Source organism: Apium graveolens, chromosome 4 (genome assembly GCF_009905375.1).
Source record: "Apium graveolens cultivar Ventura chromosome 4, ASM990537v1, whole genome shotgun sequence".
NCBI lineage: Eukaryota > Viridiplantae > Streptophyta > Magnoliopsida > Apiales > Apiaceae > Apium > Apium graveolens.
The window spans coordinates 147,798,149-147,816,717 of record NC_133650.1 but is presented as its reverse complement, the minus strand read 5'-3'; the positions used below and the strand labels follow the sequence as shown (position 1 = coordinate 147,816,717).

Here is an 18,569-nt window from a genome sequence, read left to right as displayed (position 1 = left end):
CACTTTTATTGACATGATTTCAGTTCTGAACGTACTAAGACCTATCTGTTGACTATCTGTTATATGTGTTGCATGAGATATATGATTACGTGTTCTATGAATACCATGATTACGTGCTATATAATATGCATGCTATTTGTTTACAGTTTTAAAATGCCATGAGTAGTTATAAACGATCGGGTAGACGTCAAGACGTGTAGTTAGGTCGATTGAGTTTGGTTCTGTCAATTAAGATAGTCCTTTTATTTGTAGAATCGAGTAGCAAGGAGTGCAGTCAAGTGTTAAGTGGAGTTAGTAGCCAACAGTTATAAGCCAGAGTTATAATAAGAAGTTATCGAGCATACCAGGCAAGTATGCCTACCTTCACTTATTGTTCAAGTGATGTTTATTATGAATCCTGTTATGCAAGTATTCCTCAACTTTCTTGTAGTAGGATTGCAAGTATCCATATATTCACTTATCATTCAAGTGATATTAATTATGAACTCTATTATACCAGTTTCTATACTATTTTAAGTTCAGAATAGTTAAACGTTTTTACATATCGCTACAAATTACTCTATACAATGGAACGTTTAGTTGAGATTAGTGAATAACTAATTGTTCTAGTTATTTCTCCATCAGTTGTTGATATAACTCCAGACCATATGAAATGGGGAGTTAAATATATAAGGATGTCATTGATACGACTTCTTTGATCAAAATTGTTTTGTGAATTGATTATTGGTTAGCGTAAGAGGCCGAGGCACGGTCCAGCGTGAGCTATTATACGAAAGTGTAATATCTTGCAAGGCGAGTATATGCCTTTTTATGGATATCCAATAGGTATGGTATGGCTGCGGGATATCGATACCTATATTTATGGTATGGCTGCGGGATACCGGTGTTGTTTCATGACTGTTCATCAGGAACAGCATAGTGCATAATTTTGTTTGTTAAAAATTGTCGATTAAACATTAAAGATTATATCAGCTTCTTGTTTTACTCACATATTGTTATTGTTGTTCAATTATAAACTATATATTACTTGTTGAGCATTCTTTCGCTCATGCTTTTTTATTGTTCTGATCTTTCAGCTAAGCCAGATCAGGCTTGAGATCCAGGTTTCATCAGTAGAAGTGTACTTATAAATAGTTTGGTGTGTTTCCAGTTAGACTATTTTGGGACGCTTGACTACTCTAGAGGTTTGTAAATAGACTTATGGCTTGTAATAACATTTTGTTTGTATTAGTGTCTGTTTCATACTATAACCTATGATCAATCCAGTTACATGCAAGGGGTCATATTTATTATCTTATTCCACTGGGTCTATTTTAGTGACCCCCAGATCTAGACCCCGGGTTTGGAGGGCGTCACAATTGGTCAATAAAAGATTGGGCATTCAGGCTCGTAAATCTGTTGTGTTTTTACATTTGCTTGGTAATTAGACACACTTGCACACACAATTGGATCTTTTCTCTACGTGGGTTTTGGTTATATCCGCTGTGTTTGGATTGTTGGGGTTTGTTGGCACTACAAGAAATAGCTCTTTTAGCGACCGCCTTTCAGCGACCGCATTCTGTCGCAAAAGCCTATCAGCGACCGGAAGGTGTCGCAGATATTCGTCGTATAAAATATCTATGTACTCTTCACTATAACAATGTGAATGTAGTCAATTAGCATATTCACATATACATATACGGGAGAACAAAGTTCTAAATGGTACTTTATACATAGGAACAAAATGTAGGCAACTAATAGAGTCACACATGCCACAAAAAAATGATAATAACAAAAACATCTATTACATTAACAGAGCAAAATATTTAATAAACATACTTTTAACTACAAATTCATCTCTGCCTAATCAGACCTCGTAGTAGTTGAGAACAATAAGAAATTCAATACATGGAAAACTAATTACAAACTGATTACAGTTAAAAAAAGAATTTTCTTAAATAATACAACTACTTTTAATTTTTTCCTAATCAGACCTCATTAGACACAAAATATATCATACATATTTTTGAAATTGACACAAGGATATTATAAATATAACAAGTAAACACAAGATATACACACATTACACACATGAAGATTGTATTTCATAACCAAATATACCTGTACAAATCAATTACACATATAAATATATAAATATAGATTACATACAAATAAATAGAAAGAGAAAGGGTGAAAACAGGCTGAGATCAATTACTTTGCTCTGTAGATGGGAAGATCGTGGTTACCTTGGTCTGTATATGGGAAGGTCATGGTAGGAGATGGATGATCCGGCTGAGGGTTTGGGAGGGTTCGCGTGGCTGTGTAATTGGCAATTGAATAGTCTTCTAAGAAATGTACTACTATAACTTAAAAATAATTATTAATCTGTTTTGCTTTTCTTATCCTAAAAATCATATATATTTTTAATTACTAATTAACAGTTTCATAATATATATATATATATATATATAATTTTCATAACAAATTTAAAAGTAAAGAATAATAATATTTTATTTAGTTAAAAACCAAATTTTAAGAAACATTTTTAATAATAATTAAATTCAAAAAATTTAAATTGAAACTACTTATAATGAAAAATTAGTAGTTTTAATAATTAGTAAATGTGACACACTATGGCAGATGTTCTTTGATCGCTACAAAAAATGTACCAAAATTTCATACCGGATTAAAAGATAAATAAATTTCAAGAAATAATGATAATAATTTAATTTCCAAATATAATCAATAAATAAATAAATTTTATAATAAAAAATAATATTTTAATATTCAGGTATCTTTAACTGTATTCTGTCGCTGAGGTACTTTTTAGTATATATATAACACCATTTGACTGCTAATAGTATTGGTCGGTAAAAAAACACCAAAAATTTCATAACAACTTTAAGGGAAACTAATGATATTTGATTTAAAATATAATTAAAATTAATTTGATAAAATATTAAAAAAATTAAAAAATAATTATCGTCATAAAATATTATTTTTAATTCTCAGTATATGTGACGACATTCGGTCGTAGATGTTCATTGGTCGCTACAAAAAAGTGCGCTAAAATTTCAAACTCGATTTGGTCATTATAAAAAGAGCGACAAACATTTTTAACAAATTTAAAGAAAATGAATAACACTATTTTTATTTAACATAAAATTTTCAAGAAACATTTTGATAAACACTTAATTTAAAAAATTTATATTTAAATAAAAATTATTATTTTATGTTAGTTAGTTTTTGGGACAGCAGTCGGTCGCAGATATTTTTTGGTCGCTAATGAAAGGGCGCCAAAATTTCAAATTATATTTAAAATTAAAAAAGCATGTCAGTTACCAGAGGCGGTCGCTGAAAGCTTGTGGTCGCTGGTTTTTTAGTCGTTGGTTTAGTGACAGAATTCGGTCGATGATTTTAGTGCTGATGTGGAACTATCGGCTACCAATCTCGGTCGCTGATAAAATTCAGTTGGTAATATTTTTGCGCCATTGGGGGGGGATTCCAACAGATCAGGGACGGGATGCGGTCGCTAATTGTTTAATAGCGACAACCTAAGTGTCGGTCACTGTATGCGGTCACTGATCCAAGACATTAGCTATGACATTTGCGGTCGCTGATACTATTGGTCGCATATAGGCATTTTTCTTATAGTGTGGGCGACAACCTCTCGAGAAAACTAACTAATCTGACCCCGTGACATTAACCATCCTAAGGGATAATTATTTAAGGAGTAGCCCATCTCAATTGAAAGGGTTGTTATAACATTTTCCATGACTATATTATTGGGCCATATATAAAACTATATACCCAACTCTATTTCTTGGGCCAGTCATAATATTTGGCCCAACAATTTCAACCGGCTAAAATCGTAACCTAATTATATATGGAACAGTTGTAAGGTCCTTAATTGTATGGATGACACACATTGAGGTTTGACAAGACTTTGTCATCTGGCTCTGTTGCTATACGTACTACCATTATAAAAGAGAAAGATAGATACATAAAAGTCGAGTAAATTTAAAGGCGACTCCGGGTAACATCTAAAGGTCATCTTTGTATTAGGGTTTGGTTGTCGTATATGTCGACGGTCGACCTCTGGATCTCTAGTGGGCTTGCCTTGCATTTCTATAAAAGCTATAGTCCCTTGTGTTATAAATATTGTACGATAAAGACATTATTATATATATATATTGAATATAAAACTAATTCACAAGAACATTGCTAATTCTTAAATCACATAAGCATATAAGAATTAACAATTAAATTAAAAGAAGAGTTTGAGAAAACAAACATAGATTGGATTTAATCTCGAGTCCAGAAAATTGTCTCCTTAAAGCAGTTTCGCCCCGCACCATCCGTGTTTAGCGACCTGCTTCCCAGGATAAAACGAGATACTAGTATAATCGATAGATCGAATATACTCTCAGCGAACTTGGACTGAGCCCGAGAACTATCATCGGAATATTGGAAAAATTTAAGACTACAGAGACCGAGAATGAAAAAGATAACTCTTATTTCCTCGACTTAATAAAACTGGTTCCCTAAGACTCTATTTATAAAGAGAGGCTTGAAAGGACTTGTTTTTTCTTTTCGATGTGGTACATGGTATTTATAAGAAAAACTAAGGAATAGGTTTGTGCTACTCTCGATGTGGTACAAAACCACTTTTTATATTAAAAGGTAAAACTTTGGAACATCAGTTCTCATTCACCTTTTACTCATTTTGAGCGTGTAAATATGCGTTGGAATCCCCTAGAAGAGGAGAATACATTCCAATAAATACACACCACTAACACATAATGTGTCTCACTCATATAGAGTCTCAAAATGATTCACAACTTAGTCTAAAATACTAAGTTTGTCCAACAATAGCATTTAAGAATTAGCAATGTTCTTGTGAATTAGTTTTATATTCAATATATATATATAATAATGTCTTTATCGTACAAGATTGATAACAATCTTAAAGCAGTTTCCTTCAATTTTCATACTTTCTTGTGAGTATACGCAAAAGTCAATTTGATTGTTTAAATTGGATTTATTTATGGGTATAGGAGTGGCCATTATTTGCCTCATTAATTAAATTAAATTTAGTGCGTTAATTTCTTTGATCACTTGTTGTCATGTGCTTGAAATTAATATAAATTTGATTTTAAGTGGTGCTTTGTTTAAGCATAATAGGTACGAGGCAAAAATAAGCACAAAGTTGTTGGATAATTGGTTTCTTATAAGGCTATTGATGCTTTAGTGGTTATTAATTTATGATCAACTTATATTCAAGTGGACATATTTGGTGACATCTCTCTCGGGTTGATCATTATAAATTGGTAGATTAAACACAAATTTATAATTTGTCCATGTTTTCACTATTAATGGATAGCTTATTATGTTTTGTTTAATTAACATGGTGATTGATAATATATATGAGTTAGAGTTTCTTAATTCTGAATTGATTTCGGAATTATTAGTATACTGATACAAGAATCGTATATGCTATAGTTTACATGCGTGTTTGCAAGTTCATAACAAGATATTGCTATGCAATTAAATGATATGGCTATATAAATGTGACCCTTCATGATGGAACTTGATTGTTTGGTGATTAATTTTTAATCATTGTTGAGTGATAATAAGGCATTAATTATTATTGTTTAATCTTTAATAATGGAGTTATATCACAAACTTGTAATACTGGATAAATAGAGGCCTTACCGCGCATCTATTTAATTGGAGAAAATAGATTACAAGAAAAGGTTGGTGACAATAAATGTGATGTAAACTATGTAGTTCTAAACATCTTATTTTAATATATTTATTTGTTAATAAAATGCTAATAGTCTATATGGGGGCTTTGGAAAGCTATTAAAGGAGGCATAAGTTGCTTTATTATGTAACGTGTCTCGTTAGTTAACATTAGTTTGACTGGAAAAATTTGTTCTAGTATTTTCACTTGTGCTGCACTGGATATAATGCAGTAATATGTTTGTTGTTAAACAATATGACGAGTTGTGCAACTGAAATGAACCATATTTATAATTGCTCAGGATTCTTCACATTAAAAACCTAATGGGCCTGGAGTACAGGTTATGGGTCGGCACATAAATTATATTTTTCTGGTTGGGTTTTTTCCTCCAGTTAAATAGTAATTTCACGTGTTGGTGTCGGTCTATTGTGGCAGTGACACATGAGCCTATTATAGTGATCCATGTGATACTTAATACGGCGAATATTGATATTAGTATTTATACTGAACTTCGGAGATAATCCGAAAAGTTGTTAACCCTAACGCATCAGTTGATCAAGGATCACTGAATGTGGGTTTATTGAAGATTTATGTTCTTCCTTTGGCCTTTTCTGGTTGTATCAGTAGGTGAGCCAGAAATGTAGGTTCGTGTGAACCATGTAAATATTTTAGAGAAATTCAGTAATTGAATTTTTAATGATAAGAACCACGGGAAGTTCTTTAAACATGATATTAAAATCTTATAGGTTTTAATGAATGACGTAAAACCTGCTCAGATGAGAGGTAGTGACACGATACGTGTTTACTGTCTGGTTTGATAGTAAAACATTTGTCATTCGTACTCGCAGTCGAGTCAATATTGAAGCTAAATAGAGAGATGGGTGCTCTATAAACTCAAGGGTAAATCCAACTTAATACAAATAATTAAGATGGTAGTGAATAAATTTGATGATGAATAATCACCGAGCAAATTCTGTTTGCAACGTGAATATTCATGAGGTCGTTGCACCTTACTCGCATTAAATAAATGGAGTAGATGCAGGCTTGAGTTGCGCTCTGAGAGATGCAAAACGATTGTGATCAGCCCAGACTATCACTGAATTTGAGAATATTAGTTACGAAGGGCTAATCGTTCCTTAAACATGATACCACAGAAGGAAATAATTAAATTTCCTATTAGTTTTGGAATGTTTTCTGACATTCTGTAAAATATTAAAATTGTGGGGGTATCTAGAATAGAAAATTATTGAATTTTCTATGAATAGTGGAATCTAATGAAAAATTCTTGAAAATAATTGAAATGTGGGGGTATCTCGAAACTTGATACCAATACCTCTGTTGGTAGCATGAGATCCAAAATCAATTGAGATATTTTGGATGGATACATAGACAATGGTTGAGTCTAATAATATCCGATATATGAATCTAATTTTTGAGATTCGTAAGAATACTATTACAGAGTTTAGGAATGCTTATGCGATAAGCTAGTAGATCCTAGTAGATCTGTAATTAAAAGTCATCTAAATGAACTTACGAGTTATTGGATGAATGTGAGGATGAACCTGTAGAGAGCAAAAGACTTGGATAATTGCTAGTCCCGAATGTCTTGATAATTTGCTTGAAGGTGAACTCGTAAATTTAATAGAAGCAATGCGCTTCTCGTATAATTCCTTGATAAGTGAATCATTCAAGAGAAAATTTGACTATTACTGAGAGTTAATAAATCAAGATTTTCTAGCACGTGTACTAGAAAATGGATTGTGCATGTTCTCTCTATGTCCTTTGTGGGGGAAAGGATGTTAAGAAATATAGAGAGTGGTTATGTTTGACATAATCTTGTTTAAAAAATATATAGATCTTCTTATGAGATAGAAGCATTAGGACCCAAATGAATTTTCAAAATGGGAAAATATATGTGGGTCTGAAGGAAGTATAAGGTCAGATTGATAATAAAATATTACAGTCAAAAGTGATGACCTTATATAATTTATGAAATATTCTCGAGTTTTGAGAATAAGGTTCATTAAGATGATAGTAAAATTATCGTATTGTGAAATTTAAAAGTGCATCAATGAACATTGAGACGGTCTTTTTAAATAGATATTTGGAGAAATATCTATTTATGTGAACCTGAGGGTTGCTCTAGATAAAGCAAGAGTAGAAAATCTGTATTTTCGGTGATCATGTTGAGTGAAACAACATTGACACGAAATAATGGCATATTAAATTTGATATTGTTATGATAAGCAATGGCTTCAAATAAATGACATGGTTGCCATTTTGAGGACGCTCAAAATTGGTTGTTATGTGAATAAGGATTGCCAGTTTAAGGACGCTTAAACTCGGTAATGATGCAAACTGAAATTGCTGGTTTTGGGACGCTAAAAGCTGGTAATACCAATAACAAGTGAAGCCTTAAGTAATAACTAGTAAAGTTATTTCATAAATGTGAAATATGTCAATATGAGATGTCAAACTGATTCAAAATCAGAGAATTGACAAGTGTGCATGTGTTATTTACACATGATATGCAAGTCATAATTGATTTCATGTGAGTGATCTGATCATTACGAGAAGTAATGACAAGAGGATCATCTCTGACAATCTTGATGAGATTGAAAAGTTTTGATTTGGAGATTACAATATTCGTGACTTTAAAAGTTTTAGATGATACATGTCACATGCTGGTGATGTGAATTTTGAAGAGATCAACGAAGCTAAAGTTGTCATAGCTCGAATGGATTTATATTTATCCAAGCGTAGATGAACAAGGATCTCTCAAGAAGGATTACAAGTCTGTTGTACTTTTTAAAATTGTACAAAATCAGACGGCTACATAGTTGGTAAACTGGGTAGTTGCAGGAGTACAATGGAAATTGGTCACTTGGAAGTGATTGCAATGAGATTTAAGGTGTATGATATGTGCTCGTGAGCTTGGACTGCAATACGAAAGATATCTAATTGTACTATGTGAATATACTATGTAAATTAGATATTTGACTTTAAGAACTTAAAAGTCATTCGAGAATACATTTCACACTTAGCAGCCGTGTCATGGAAATCCTAAACTTAGTTCGATTCATGATAGAATACGAGTCTGGTGCATAAAATAAATGCAATTAAAAGGCTGAGTAACCACTTTGTAAGGATATTCCTAAATGACAAGGAAAATGTGTCTTCAATATGCATATATCGTGTAATCAATATGCAAATTGGGAGATCACATTATTGTGTATGAAATGGTATGTCTCACATCTATGATGAAGACATAATACCATTAGACAACTATTCTCAACGAGAATTATCATGATTGACTATGTAAAGTCAAATGATAATGTTTGAATCCATTAACCAGATGGTTAAACTGAGCGAATCTGTTTAAGCCAAGGGAATCTAGTTAGACCGAGAGATAGTTGGCAAATCATCGAGAGGAATGAGCCTTGCCTATTGCTTAACGGCGTCATGGTGGACACCCAACTTTGCTGACCGGAGATCCCAAGAACTTGGTTCAATGGGACAACTAAATCATGATGACCAAATCACTGTGGGGTAACCCCTGACCTATTTCTATAATGATGAAACAGTGAGACCCGTAAGGTACGAGGTTAAGTTTTATGCTTTTAATGATCTTTGACGAATACAAGGATTTCAAGTTTGAATACATAATATTCGGTTGAGTAAACGCGGGTTAATCTATAAGATAAAGATCACCTATGTAAAAGAGAAGTATGGCCGCTTCAAAGGAGAATTGCGAGGCACAATTCTTTAGACTCTTGCAGAACCAGGACGATGTTCCAGGGCCAAAATGGACATAATCATGAGAACTGAATGAGTCAGGAAAGATATAGTGATGAGTATGTCATCGTTTACACAAACGGTCGAACAGTTCAAGGACATCGCGTCATACTGTCTACCAGTAAAGTCGATATACTTATTCGAGCGAAGGTTCAATGAGCATTCTCTACCTATCGTATGCTATATCTGACTGCCGGAACTATCACCAAGTCAAGCTCCGCGTCTGTCTGTCTATGTGGTGCGTGCTACCGGACCATCAATCGCATTTGTGGGGGATTGTTGGACAAACTTAGTATTTTAGACTAAGTTGTGAATCATTTTGAGACTCTATATGAGTGAGACACATTATATGTTAGTGGTGTGTATTTATTGGAACGTATTCTCCTCTTCGAGGGGATTCCAACGCATATTTACACGCTCAAAATGAGTAAAAGGTGAATGAGAACTGATGTTCCAAAGTTTTACCTTTTAATATGAAAAGTGGTTTTGTACCACATCGAGAGTAGCACAAACCTATTCCTTAGTTTTTCTTATAAATATCATGTACCACACCGAAAAGAAAAATAAGTCCTTTCAAGCCTCTCTTTATAAATAGAGTCTTAGGGCACCAGTTTTATTAAGTCGAGAAAATAAGAGTCATCTCTTTCATTCTCGGTCTCTTTAGTCTTAAATTTTTCCAATATTTCGATGATAGTTCTCGGGCTCAGTTCAAGTTCGCTGAGAGTATATTCGATCTATCGATTATACTAATATCTCGTTTTATCCTGGGAAGCAGGTCGCTAAACACGGATGGTGTGGAGCGAAACTGCTTTAAGGAGACAGTTTTCTGGACTCGAGATTAAATTCAATCTCTGTTTGTTTTCTCAAACTCTTCTCTTAATTTAATTGTTAATTCTTATATGCTTATATAATTTAAGAATTAATAATGTTCTTGTGAATTAGTTTTATCATAAAAGATTGATAACACCTTGTTCTCGTGTATATAAACCCTCTGCCCCGCCCCATGGTATACTTCAATGACCATTGGCTGCTAATCCCTATCCGCCACTTCTCCCCGGAGTCGCTACTTATTCACTTCTCTTGTTGCATTTTCTCACTTTTCTTACGTACTTCTCTACCACCTACAATATGGGTTTTAATTAAAGTTAATGTACTCGATACGTTCCCTAGCTAGCTAAGTATTTCATCATTTAAATAAAATGTATCCTTGCATTATCACATATCGTAAAACTAATTAAAGAGTTAATTACAGGTCATTACGGACTGTAATAATTTGGCATTAGCTAATTAAATCCTCCACTTGACACTATTTATTTGGGCTTGAGTTGAATTTTGGAACCTAGCCAGAAGCGGCTTGCTTGAATTTTTCTAACAAATATTACGACGACTTATTACTGCCAACTTGTTTGTCCATTTGTTCAAGGTTTAGTTTAGTAATCGTCTGTCAGTCTCAGGTTACAGTATTTAATTTTAATATTTTTTCTATGATTAATTATTGCCAATTAAGTTAAGAGCTCGTCCGTAGCATGTACATTCATCATGATTGGTATTGTTTATTTTAAATCTACAAGCCCAAAAAGTCAACTAAACTCGTTGGAGTTTGTTTTCATTTATAAATCAGGATTTTTATATTAATTTGCAATATTAAGTCAACTAGTTTACTGTACTCGAGTTCATTGCACTGTCGTTTCTATTTTTGATTAATATACCGAGTAAAAATATATTTTATTAATTAATTAAATAGATATATAATATAAATATAATATTTATGAATTGCTATCAAATTATCAATATGTAAAAGGTGACACCACAAAATAAATAGAAGTATAAAATGCTGAATGGACTGAATATCACGATTTGATTTGGTTCGGATTAGATGGAAAACTTAAATCAACTTATGTGTTATGGATTTTAAAATTTTAAATCAATCCGCAACCCTCAACTCATATAACTCAAAACATGTGGTGCAGTTTTAGATGGTTCAGTTTAACGGATTAATCGATTTCCAACTGGTGATAGAATGATTATCATAAATTATTGATATTTCTCGAAAATAAAATAAAATTCTTTCCACCCGAATGTATTACTGGACTGTAAATTCCGAAGTATTAATCAAGTAATGACAAATTGGAGTAAATTTGTGCTATATATTGTTTTTTAAAATAATGGCAAATTCGGTAGAGTTTAAAAAGGGAGTAAAATATAATTACTAATCTAATATATTTTTATAATATATATGCGGTTCGATTTGACAGATGATTGATTTAAAATAAATACTACAAGAAAAGAAAAGAGGCCTTTTACGACGTTTTCTTAACTGAAATCGTCGTAATTGGAGTCAAATCACGAACGTCGATTTATTAAATTTGGTGAATCAAAATCACGAACCTTGTTTTGATTTCAATTAGGGTTAGGGGTGTAATTGGAGCGGAGATTAATCGAGTTGGGACAAACTAGCTAGTTTAATTAATTGAACCTAAACTTCTAACCAAACTCATTTAATTTCACGGGTCCACTCGAACCGGATCGATTGTTAAATGAGCCGATTTTAATCGGACGAGTCGACTCATTTGATTTTATATTTAATCGAATTTAGATTTCTATTCGAACTCCGCTCATTTAATTAAACGAGAAGGAAGTTTTATCCGAATTCGGCTCATTTAATTAAATGAACCGTGTGAAACCCGTTTAAACGACATCGAGCTTAAGTAGCTCGAGAGCCACCTTCTATATGTGATAAACGGTGAAGTGGATAAAGTTAAATGCAGATCCCAACCTACCTTTAAAATATATGTGTTCTCATATACATACGTTCAAAAATATTTTGTATCCCTTGCTATAGTAAATACTAAAACGCATTTGCTGTAAATATACTGATTGTAAACTGAATTTAATTAACTGATCTATACTTACAATACAACAATCAGTTTGATATTTGGTTTTTTATGATGTCATAATACTTACACGCGCTATTTAATTTCCAAAAACAGCCTCACATCCTTCTTCACTCGAACAAAGGGAGAGGAGAGGAATAGTAAACACTTGCCCAACAGTACTCTCCCCTTTAGCCTACTCTCTAAACACTCGTACGATGGCTGCCTCGTTTGAAAACCCTGAGATTTACGGGCTTGACATTCAACAACATGAAATGAGCGTCACCAATGTGGAGCATTACTCTAGTGATGAAGACGACTACCACACCGATTACAAAGACATTATAAATAAAGGCATGTCCGAGTTAGAGCCGTCAGTTGATGATTTACGGGATGAAGGCACATCCGATTACTGGATTGAACGCAACTCATCCATGGTCCGTCTCACCGGTAAACATCCATTTAATTGTGAGGCGCCTTTGTCACGCCTCATGCACCACGGCTTTATTACTCCCGTGCCACTTCACTATGTGCGCAACCACGGTCCAGTACCCAAAGCTAGTTGGGATGACTGGACCCTGGAAATATCCGGATTAGTGAAGCGGCCTAGTTGTTTTACAATGAAACAACTTGTTAGTGATTTCCCTAGTAGGGAATTTCCAGTGTCTTTGGTTTGTGCTGGAAATCGTAGAAAAGAACACAACATGTTGAAACAAACAATCGGTTTCAACTGGGGTGCTGCGGGCATTTCCACGTCTGTGTGGAAGGGTGTACCCCTCCACTACTTGTTGAAGCATTGTGGTATTTATAGCCGGAAAAATGGTGCGCTAAACGTTTGTTTTGAGGGCGCCGAAGATCTGCCAGGCGGTGGGGGGTCCAAATACGGGACAAGTATTAAAAAGGAGTTTGCAATGGATGAAGCACGAGACATCATCTTGGCTTACATGCAAAATGGCCAAGTTTTGTGTCCCGACCACGGCTTCCCAGTTCGAGTTATAATTCCTGGTTTTATTGGTGGCCGAATGGTGAAATGGTTGAAGCGGATAGTGGTAACAACTAAAGAATCGGATAATTATTATCATTATAAGGATAATAGGGTTCTTCCTTCCCACGTCGATGCTGAGCTGGCAAATTCTCAAGGTAAATATATAAGCTTGTTAAATTTTTATCTTTTTTTTTCTATCAATTTTACATCTAAATGCTACTTTTCATACATCAACTGATAATGATTTTACATATGTTCCTTGTACAACGCACAGCTTGGTGGTATAAGCCAGAGCACATCATTAATGAGCTCAACATAAACTCAGTCATTACGACTCCGTGTCACGATGAAATTCTGCCTATAAATTCATATACAACACAGAGAACCTACACTTTGAAGGGTTATGCTTATTCGGGTGAGTACAATTCCTCCACATATTGTCTGTTCCGACATAAATTCTTAGCCTGCATTTTCACTTTCAGTAATATGGTTTAGTTTCAAATAGCTAAAGGACAGAGAAAATAAATGTAGTTTTTGGAATTTTAAACATTAGACAGAATACAAGTTGGTTTTTGCTTTCTCTGTTTGTTCAATCACGAGAAAACTTGAAACGGACACACAGGTAACATACGAGGTATATGAACTGAAAGACTACTTATTCACACCAATGTTTAAGTTTTACCTTTACTGTCAATTTGCTAAGACTATTTCTTAGTTCATTTAACTTGATAATTGACCTTATATTCCATAATTTAAGTTTTATCCTCTATATCACACAAGTACGAATAAAAGAATAAGATAATCTTGAGATTCTAAAAGTGTTTGCGGGTAATACAGGAGGGGGTAAAAAAGTGACACGCATTGAGGTGACCATGGACGGGGGAGAGAGCTGGGAAGTTGCAAAATTAGATCACCAAGAAAAGCCAAATAGGTTTGGCAAATACTGGTGCTGGTGTTTCTGGTCTTTGGAGGCGGAGGTTCTAGACTTTCTAGCTGCTAAAGAGATAGCAGTTCGGGCTTGGGATGAAACCCTCAACACTCAGCCAGAGAAGCTCATTTGGAATGTTATGGTAACCCCTTATCACTTCTCCTTCCTGCATATTTTCACAAGTTTTTTTTTTTTTGCTAAACATAATAGCAGGTTTGCTTCTTCATGTTGATAATTTGTTAATAATGCGTGTTGTCTCATATGTGTAGGTCATGATGAACAACTGTTGGTTTCGAGTGAAGACCAATGTGTGCAAACCATACAAGGGGGAGATTGGCATTGTTTTTGAACATCCAACTCAACCAGGGAACCAGTCTGGGGGGTGGATGACAAAGGAGAAACAACTTGTAAAACCTACAGAAACGTTAAAGAGGAGTGTCTCATCGCCTTTTATGAACACCACGTCCAAGGTTTTCTCAATGTCCGAGGTTAGAAAACACAGGTCAGCTGAGTCGGCATGGATCATTGTCCATGGCCAAGTTTATGACTGCACTCGTTTCCTCAAGGATCACCCTGGCGGCGCTGACAGCATCCTCATTAATGCTGGTACTGATTGCACGGAGGAATTTGAAGCCATTCACTCAAACAAGGCAAAGAAGATGTTGGAAGACTATCGAATAGGAGAGTTGTTAACCAACGGTTACACATCAGATTCCCCTAATACTTCTCTCCATGGTGGAACAAACATGATATTGGCATCAATTAAGGAACTTACTCCTGTACCTAAAAATGTCGCACTTGTTCCGAGGGAGAAAATCCCCTGCACTCTTATTTCCAAGACTTCAATTTCGCATGATGTTAGAGTATTCCGGTTTGGGTTGTCTTTGGAAGATCAGGTGCTGGGATTACCAGTTGGTAAGCACATATTTCTATGTGCTACAATTAATGACAAACTCTGCATGCGAGCTTACACCCCAACCAGCACTATAGATGAAGTTGGCTATTTTGAGCTTGTGGTCAAAATATATTTCAAAGGCGTAGTATCCAGATTCCCTGATGGTGGACTAATGTCACAATACTTGGATTCAATTCCGCTGGGGGAAATTTTAGACGTGAAGGGTCCAATAGGTCATATAGAGTACACTGGCAAGGGAAACTTTATAGCCAGTGGCAAGTGCAAGTTTGGGAAAAAACTTGCCATGCTTGCTGGAGGGACTGGCATCACGCCTATATACCAAGTAATGCAAGCAATATTGAAGGATCCAGAGGATGATACTGAGATGTATGTTGTGTATGCAAATCGCACTGAAGATGATATACTGTTAAAGAATGAGCTTGATGCTTGGGCTGAGAAATACAATGATAAGGTACATGTTTGGTATGTTGTGGAGCAAATAAACGAAGGATGGAAATATAGTGCCGCTTTTATATCAGAGACTATCTTAAGAGAGCATATTCCTGCCGCTACTGATGATGTTCTGGCACTGGCTTGTGGTCCTCCTCCAATGATTCAATATGCGGTAAACCCCAACTTGGAGAAGATGGGATATGATATAAAGGATTCTTTGCTAGTGTTCTGAAGAGTCTGACTAAGAATGTATATATTGATTAATAAGTACTGGACTAAATTTGTATAGTCAACTACTTTTCGTTATAATTTGCTTAATATCAAAAAGATTATAATTGAACTTAAATATTCCACTACAATGCTCTCTTTTTTTCTTTTGGTTTATAGGTTGATTCTGGATTCTACTTAACATAATCATTATCTTACATGCCATCAATGCAATTAGGATCATAAGAGACGGGCTGTAACGCATTACGAGAACGCGTGACAAACCCTGTAACGCATTCCGGTGATGCGTTAAAACCTTTTTAAGCCATTTAAAAGGTGTAACGCATTTCGTGAATGCGCCACAGGGTGTAACGCATTCCCGGAATGCGCGACACCCCTTTCCGCCGCCTGACAGTTCTCGCACGGAATTCCATGCACCGTCCCTGTCAACTCGGTCTTTCTCTTTCCGTGCCATCACAGACAGCCACAGCAGCAGATATATAGGAGATGCAGACTATACAAACATATATATATATATACTATATATACATATATTTACTTATTTAATTACGAATTTTAATTACAAGAACTTCAAAAATTCATAATAAAAAATCTATACATCATAAAATTATGAAAAAAAATACCCAGACGATCTACAACACTTGTAGAACCCAGATCTACATTCAAAATTATTCTGAAAAACGATTTCTCATCAGACAAAATTATTCCATGATATAACTTGTAAAAATCATAATTAATTCATACAAGCACATAAAATTCTGAAATTTTTACCACAGATTTATATGCATACAACCTATGCTCTGATACCATTGTTGGATTTTAATCGCAGCGGAGGCATGGTAAAACACTTTTACACATATAAAATCCAAATAAAAGCATATAAATCGTGGTAAAAACATAGGGATCGATTACTAACCTTTAATATGCGATCCAAAAGCAACTATCGGAGATCCTTAGCAGCTGCTCCTCAAACGTGAAGCACTCCACCGGTATCCACCAAGAAAACGACGTTAAGGAGGAGGAGGTGGAGAGAATTAGGTTTTATAAAATTTTGGGGTTTTTGGGTTAGAATAAAAATAGGGTCTATAATAGTATATTTATAGGCAAAATTTTCAGCTGAAATTTTCCCATAAAATATTATTATTATTAACCCATTTATTATTCTCATTAATAATTAAAACACCTTTTAATTATTAATCCTTTTTCTAAACACTTTAGAAATAATTCTCTCTCTTGATTTAATTTCCAAAAATTAAATCCTTAATTAATAATATTAAGAACTTTTCTTAATTAATTTATAATCAATTAAATCTCATTTAATTAATTATTAAATTTGCCAATTAATTATTTATTTCACAAATAAATAATTATTAGCCATTATTAACTAATTCCTCCACTATTAAATCATTCTCTTTTTATGGTGTGACCCTATAGGTTCAATATTAAGCCGGTAGTAGAAATAAATAATAATAAAACTATTTTATCATTATTTATATAAATTCTCTAATTTATTAAATATGATTAATTAATTAATCACATTTATTCTACATCGTGAGGGATACTTCTCAGCATATCGCGACTATCCGGATAATATGAATTCACTGCTTAGAATACCAAGAACCTATTCAGTGAATAGTTACCGTACAATAAACTCCTTCTACCCTACAATGTCCTGATTAAATACAAGGCATGAATCTCGTGTCAAGCCTATCTAATTCAATCACTTGCTTACCATTTACTATGCTTAGTTCCATGCAAATTAGAAACTTCTTTCTAATTTCATTCACTCTAGCCAGAGATTCCTGAACTAGCATAAGTGGTTCAGCCTTGAACATTCGCTTCCTTCACTGGAAGGGGTAGATCCTTTATTGATCATACACTATCTTCGTGTACAAATTCCTATACCCAGTAGAGCCCTAATAATTGTCCCTGGAGACTAAGAACTAAACCAAAGCATAGTTCAGTGTACACAAGATGACTATGATGACCTCAAGTCTAAGGATACTTGTACAACTATCACTCTGTGAACAACTGCTGACACGTGAGTGAACTCCATCAGTTGTTCAGCTGTGCGAGTCATGTTCAGCGAACTTATTCTATAATAAGCACCTACATACTAGCTATAGTGTCACCACACAAATATCTATGAGAACAGACATCCTTCATAATGAAGCAAGCATAGTATGTACCGATCTTTGCGGATTATTAATTACCAATTAGTAATCCTATGACCAGGAACTATTTAAGTTTAGAGTTATCATCTTTTAGGTCTCACTATTATGATCTCATCATAATCCAAAAAAGCTTTACTCTAAACTATGGTATATCTTATTTAAACACTTAAATAGATAGAGCCCGTAATAAAAACAAAACATGTTTTTTTATTAATATCAATGAAATCAAAACAGATTACATAAAAGTTATTCCTAAATCCTAATACATGATTGGACTTAGGACATATTCCTTTCAATCTCCCACTTGTACTAAAGCCAATCACTCTGGTATCTAATACCCATCTAGTCTTTATGACGATCAAAGTGACTTTCACAAAGTAGCTTTGTGAGTGGGTCTGCTATGTTGTTATGTGTGTCAACTCTATTTCAATACAACACAAGAAATGTTATCGCACTCCCACTAACCCTTTTGTAGACACATGGTTCATCTACGTTTTTCATAAAACCAAACTC

General features: G+C 34.2%; 1 protein-coding gene across 1 annotated transcript; it reads left to right on the top strand.

The window, feature by feature from the left end:
- Positions 1–12,491: 12,491 nt before the first annotated feature.
- On the top strand, positions 12,492–15,923 carry LOC141716925 (nitrate reductase [NADH] 2-like). Its single transcript, XM_074519079.1, has 4 exons — positions 12,492–13,533; positions 13,653–13,793; positions 14,216–14,448; positions 14,576–15,923. Exons 1-4 carry the CDS (start codon positions 12,612–12,614, stop codon positions 15,884–15,886), a joined length of 2,607 nt encoding a protein of 868 aa, XP_074375180.1. The 5' UTR covers positions 12,492–12,611; the 3' UTR covers positions 15,887–15,923.
- Positions 15,924–18,569: the final 2,646 nt, after the last annotated feature.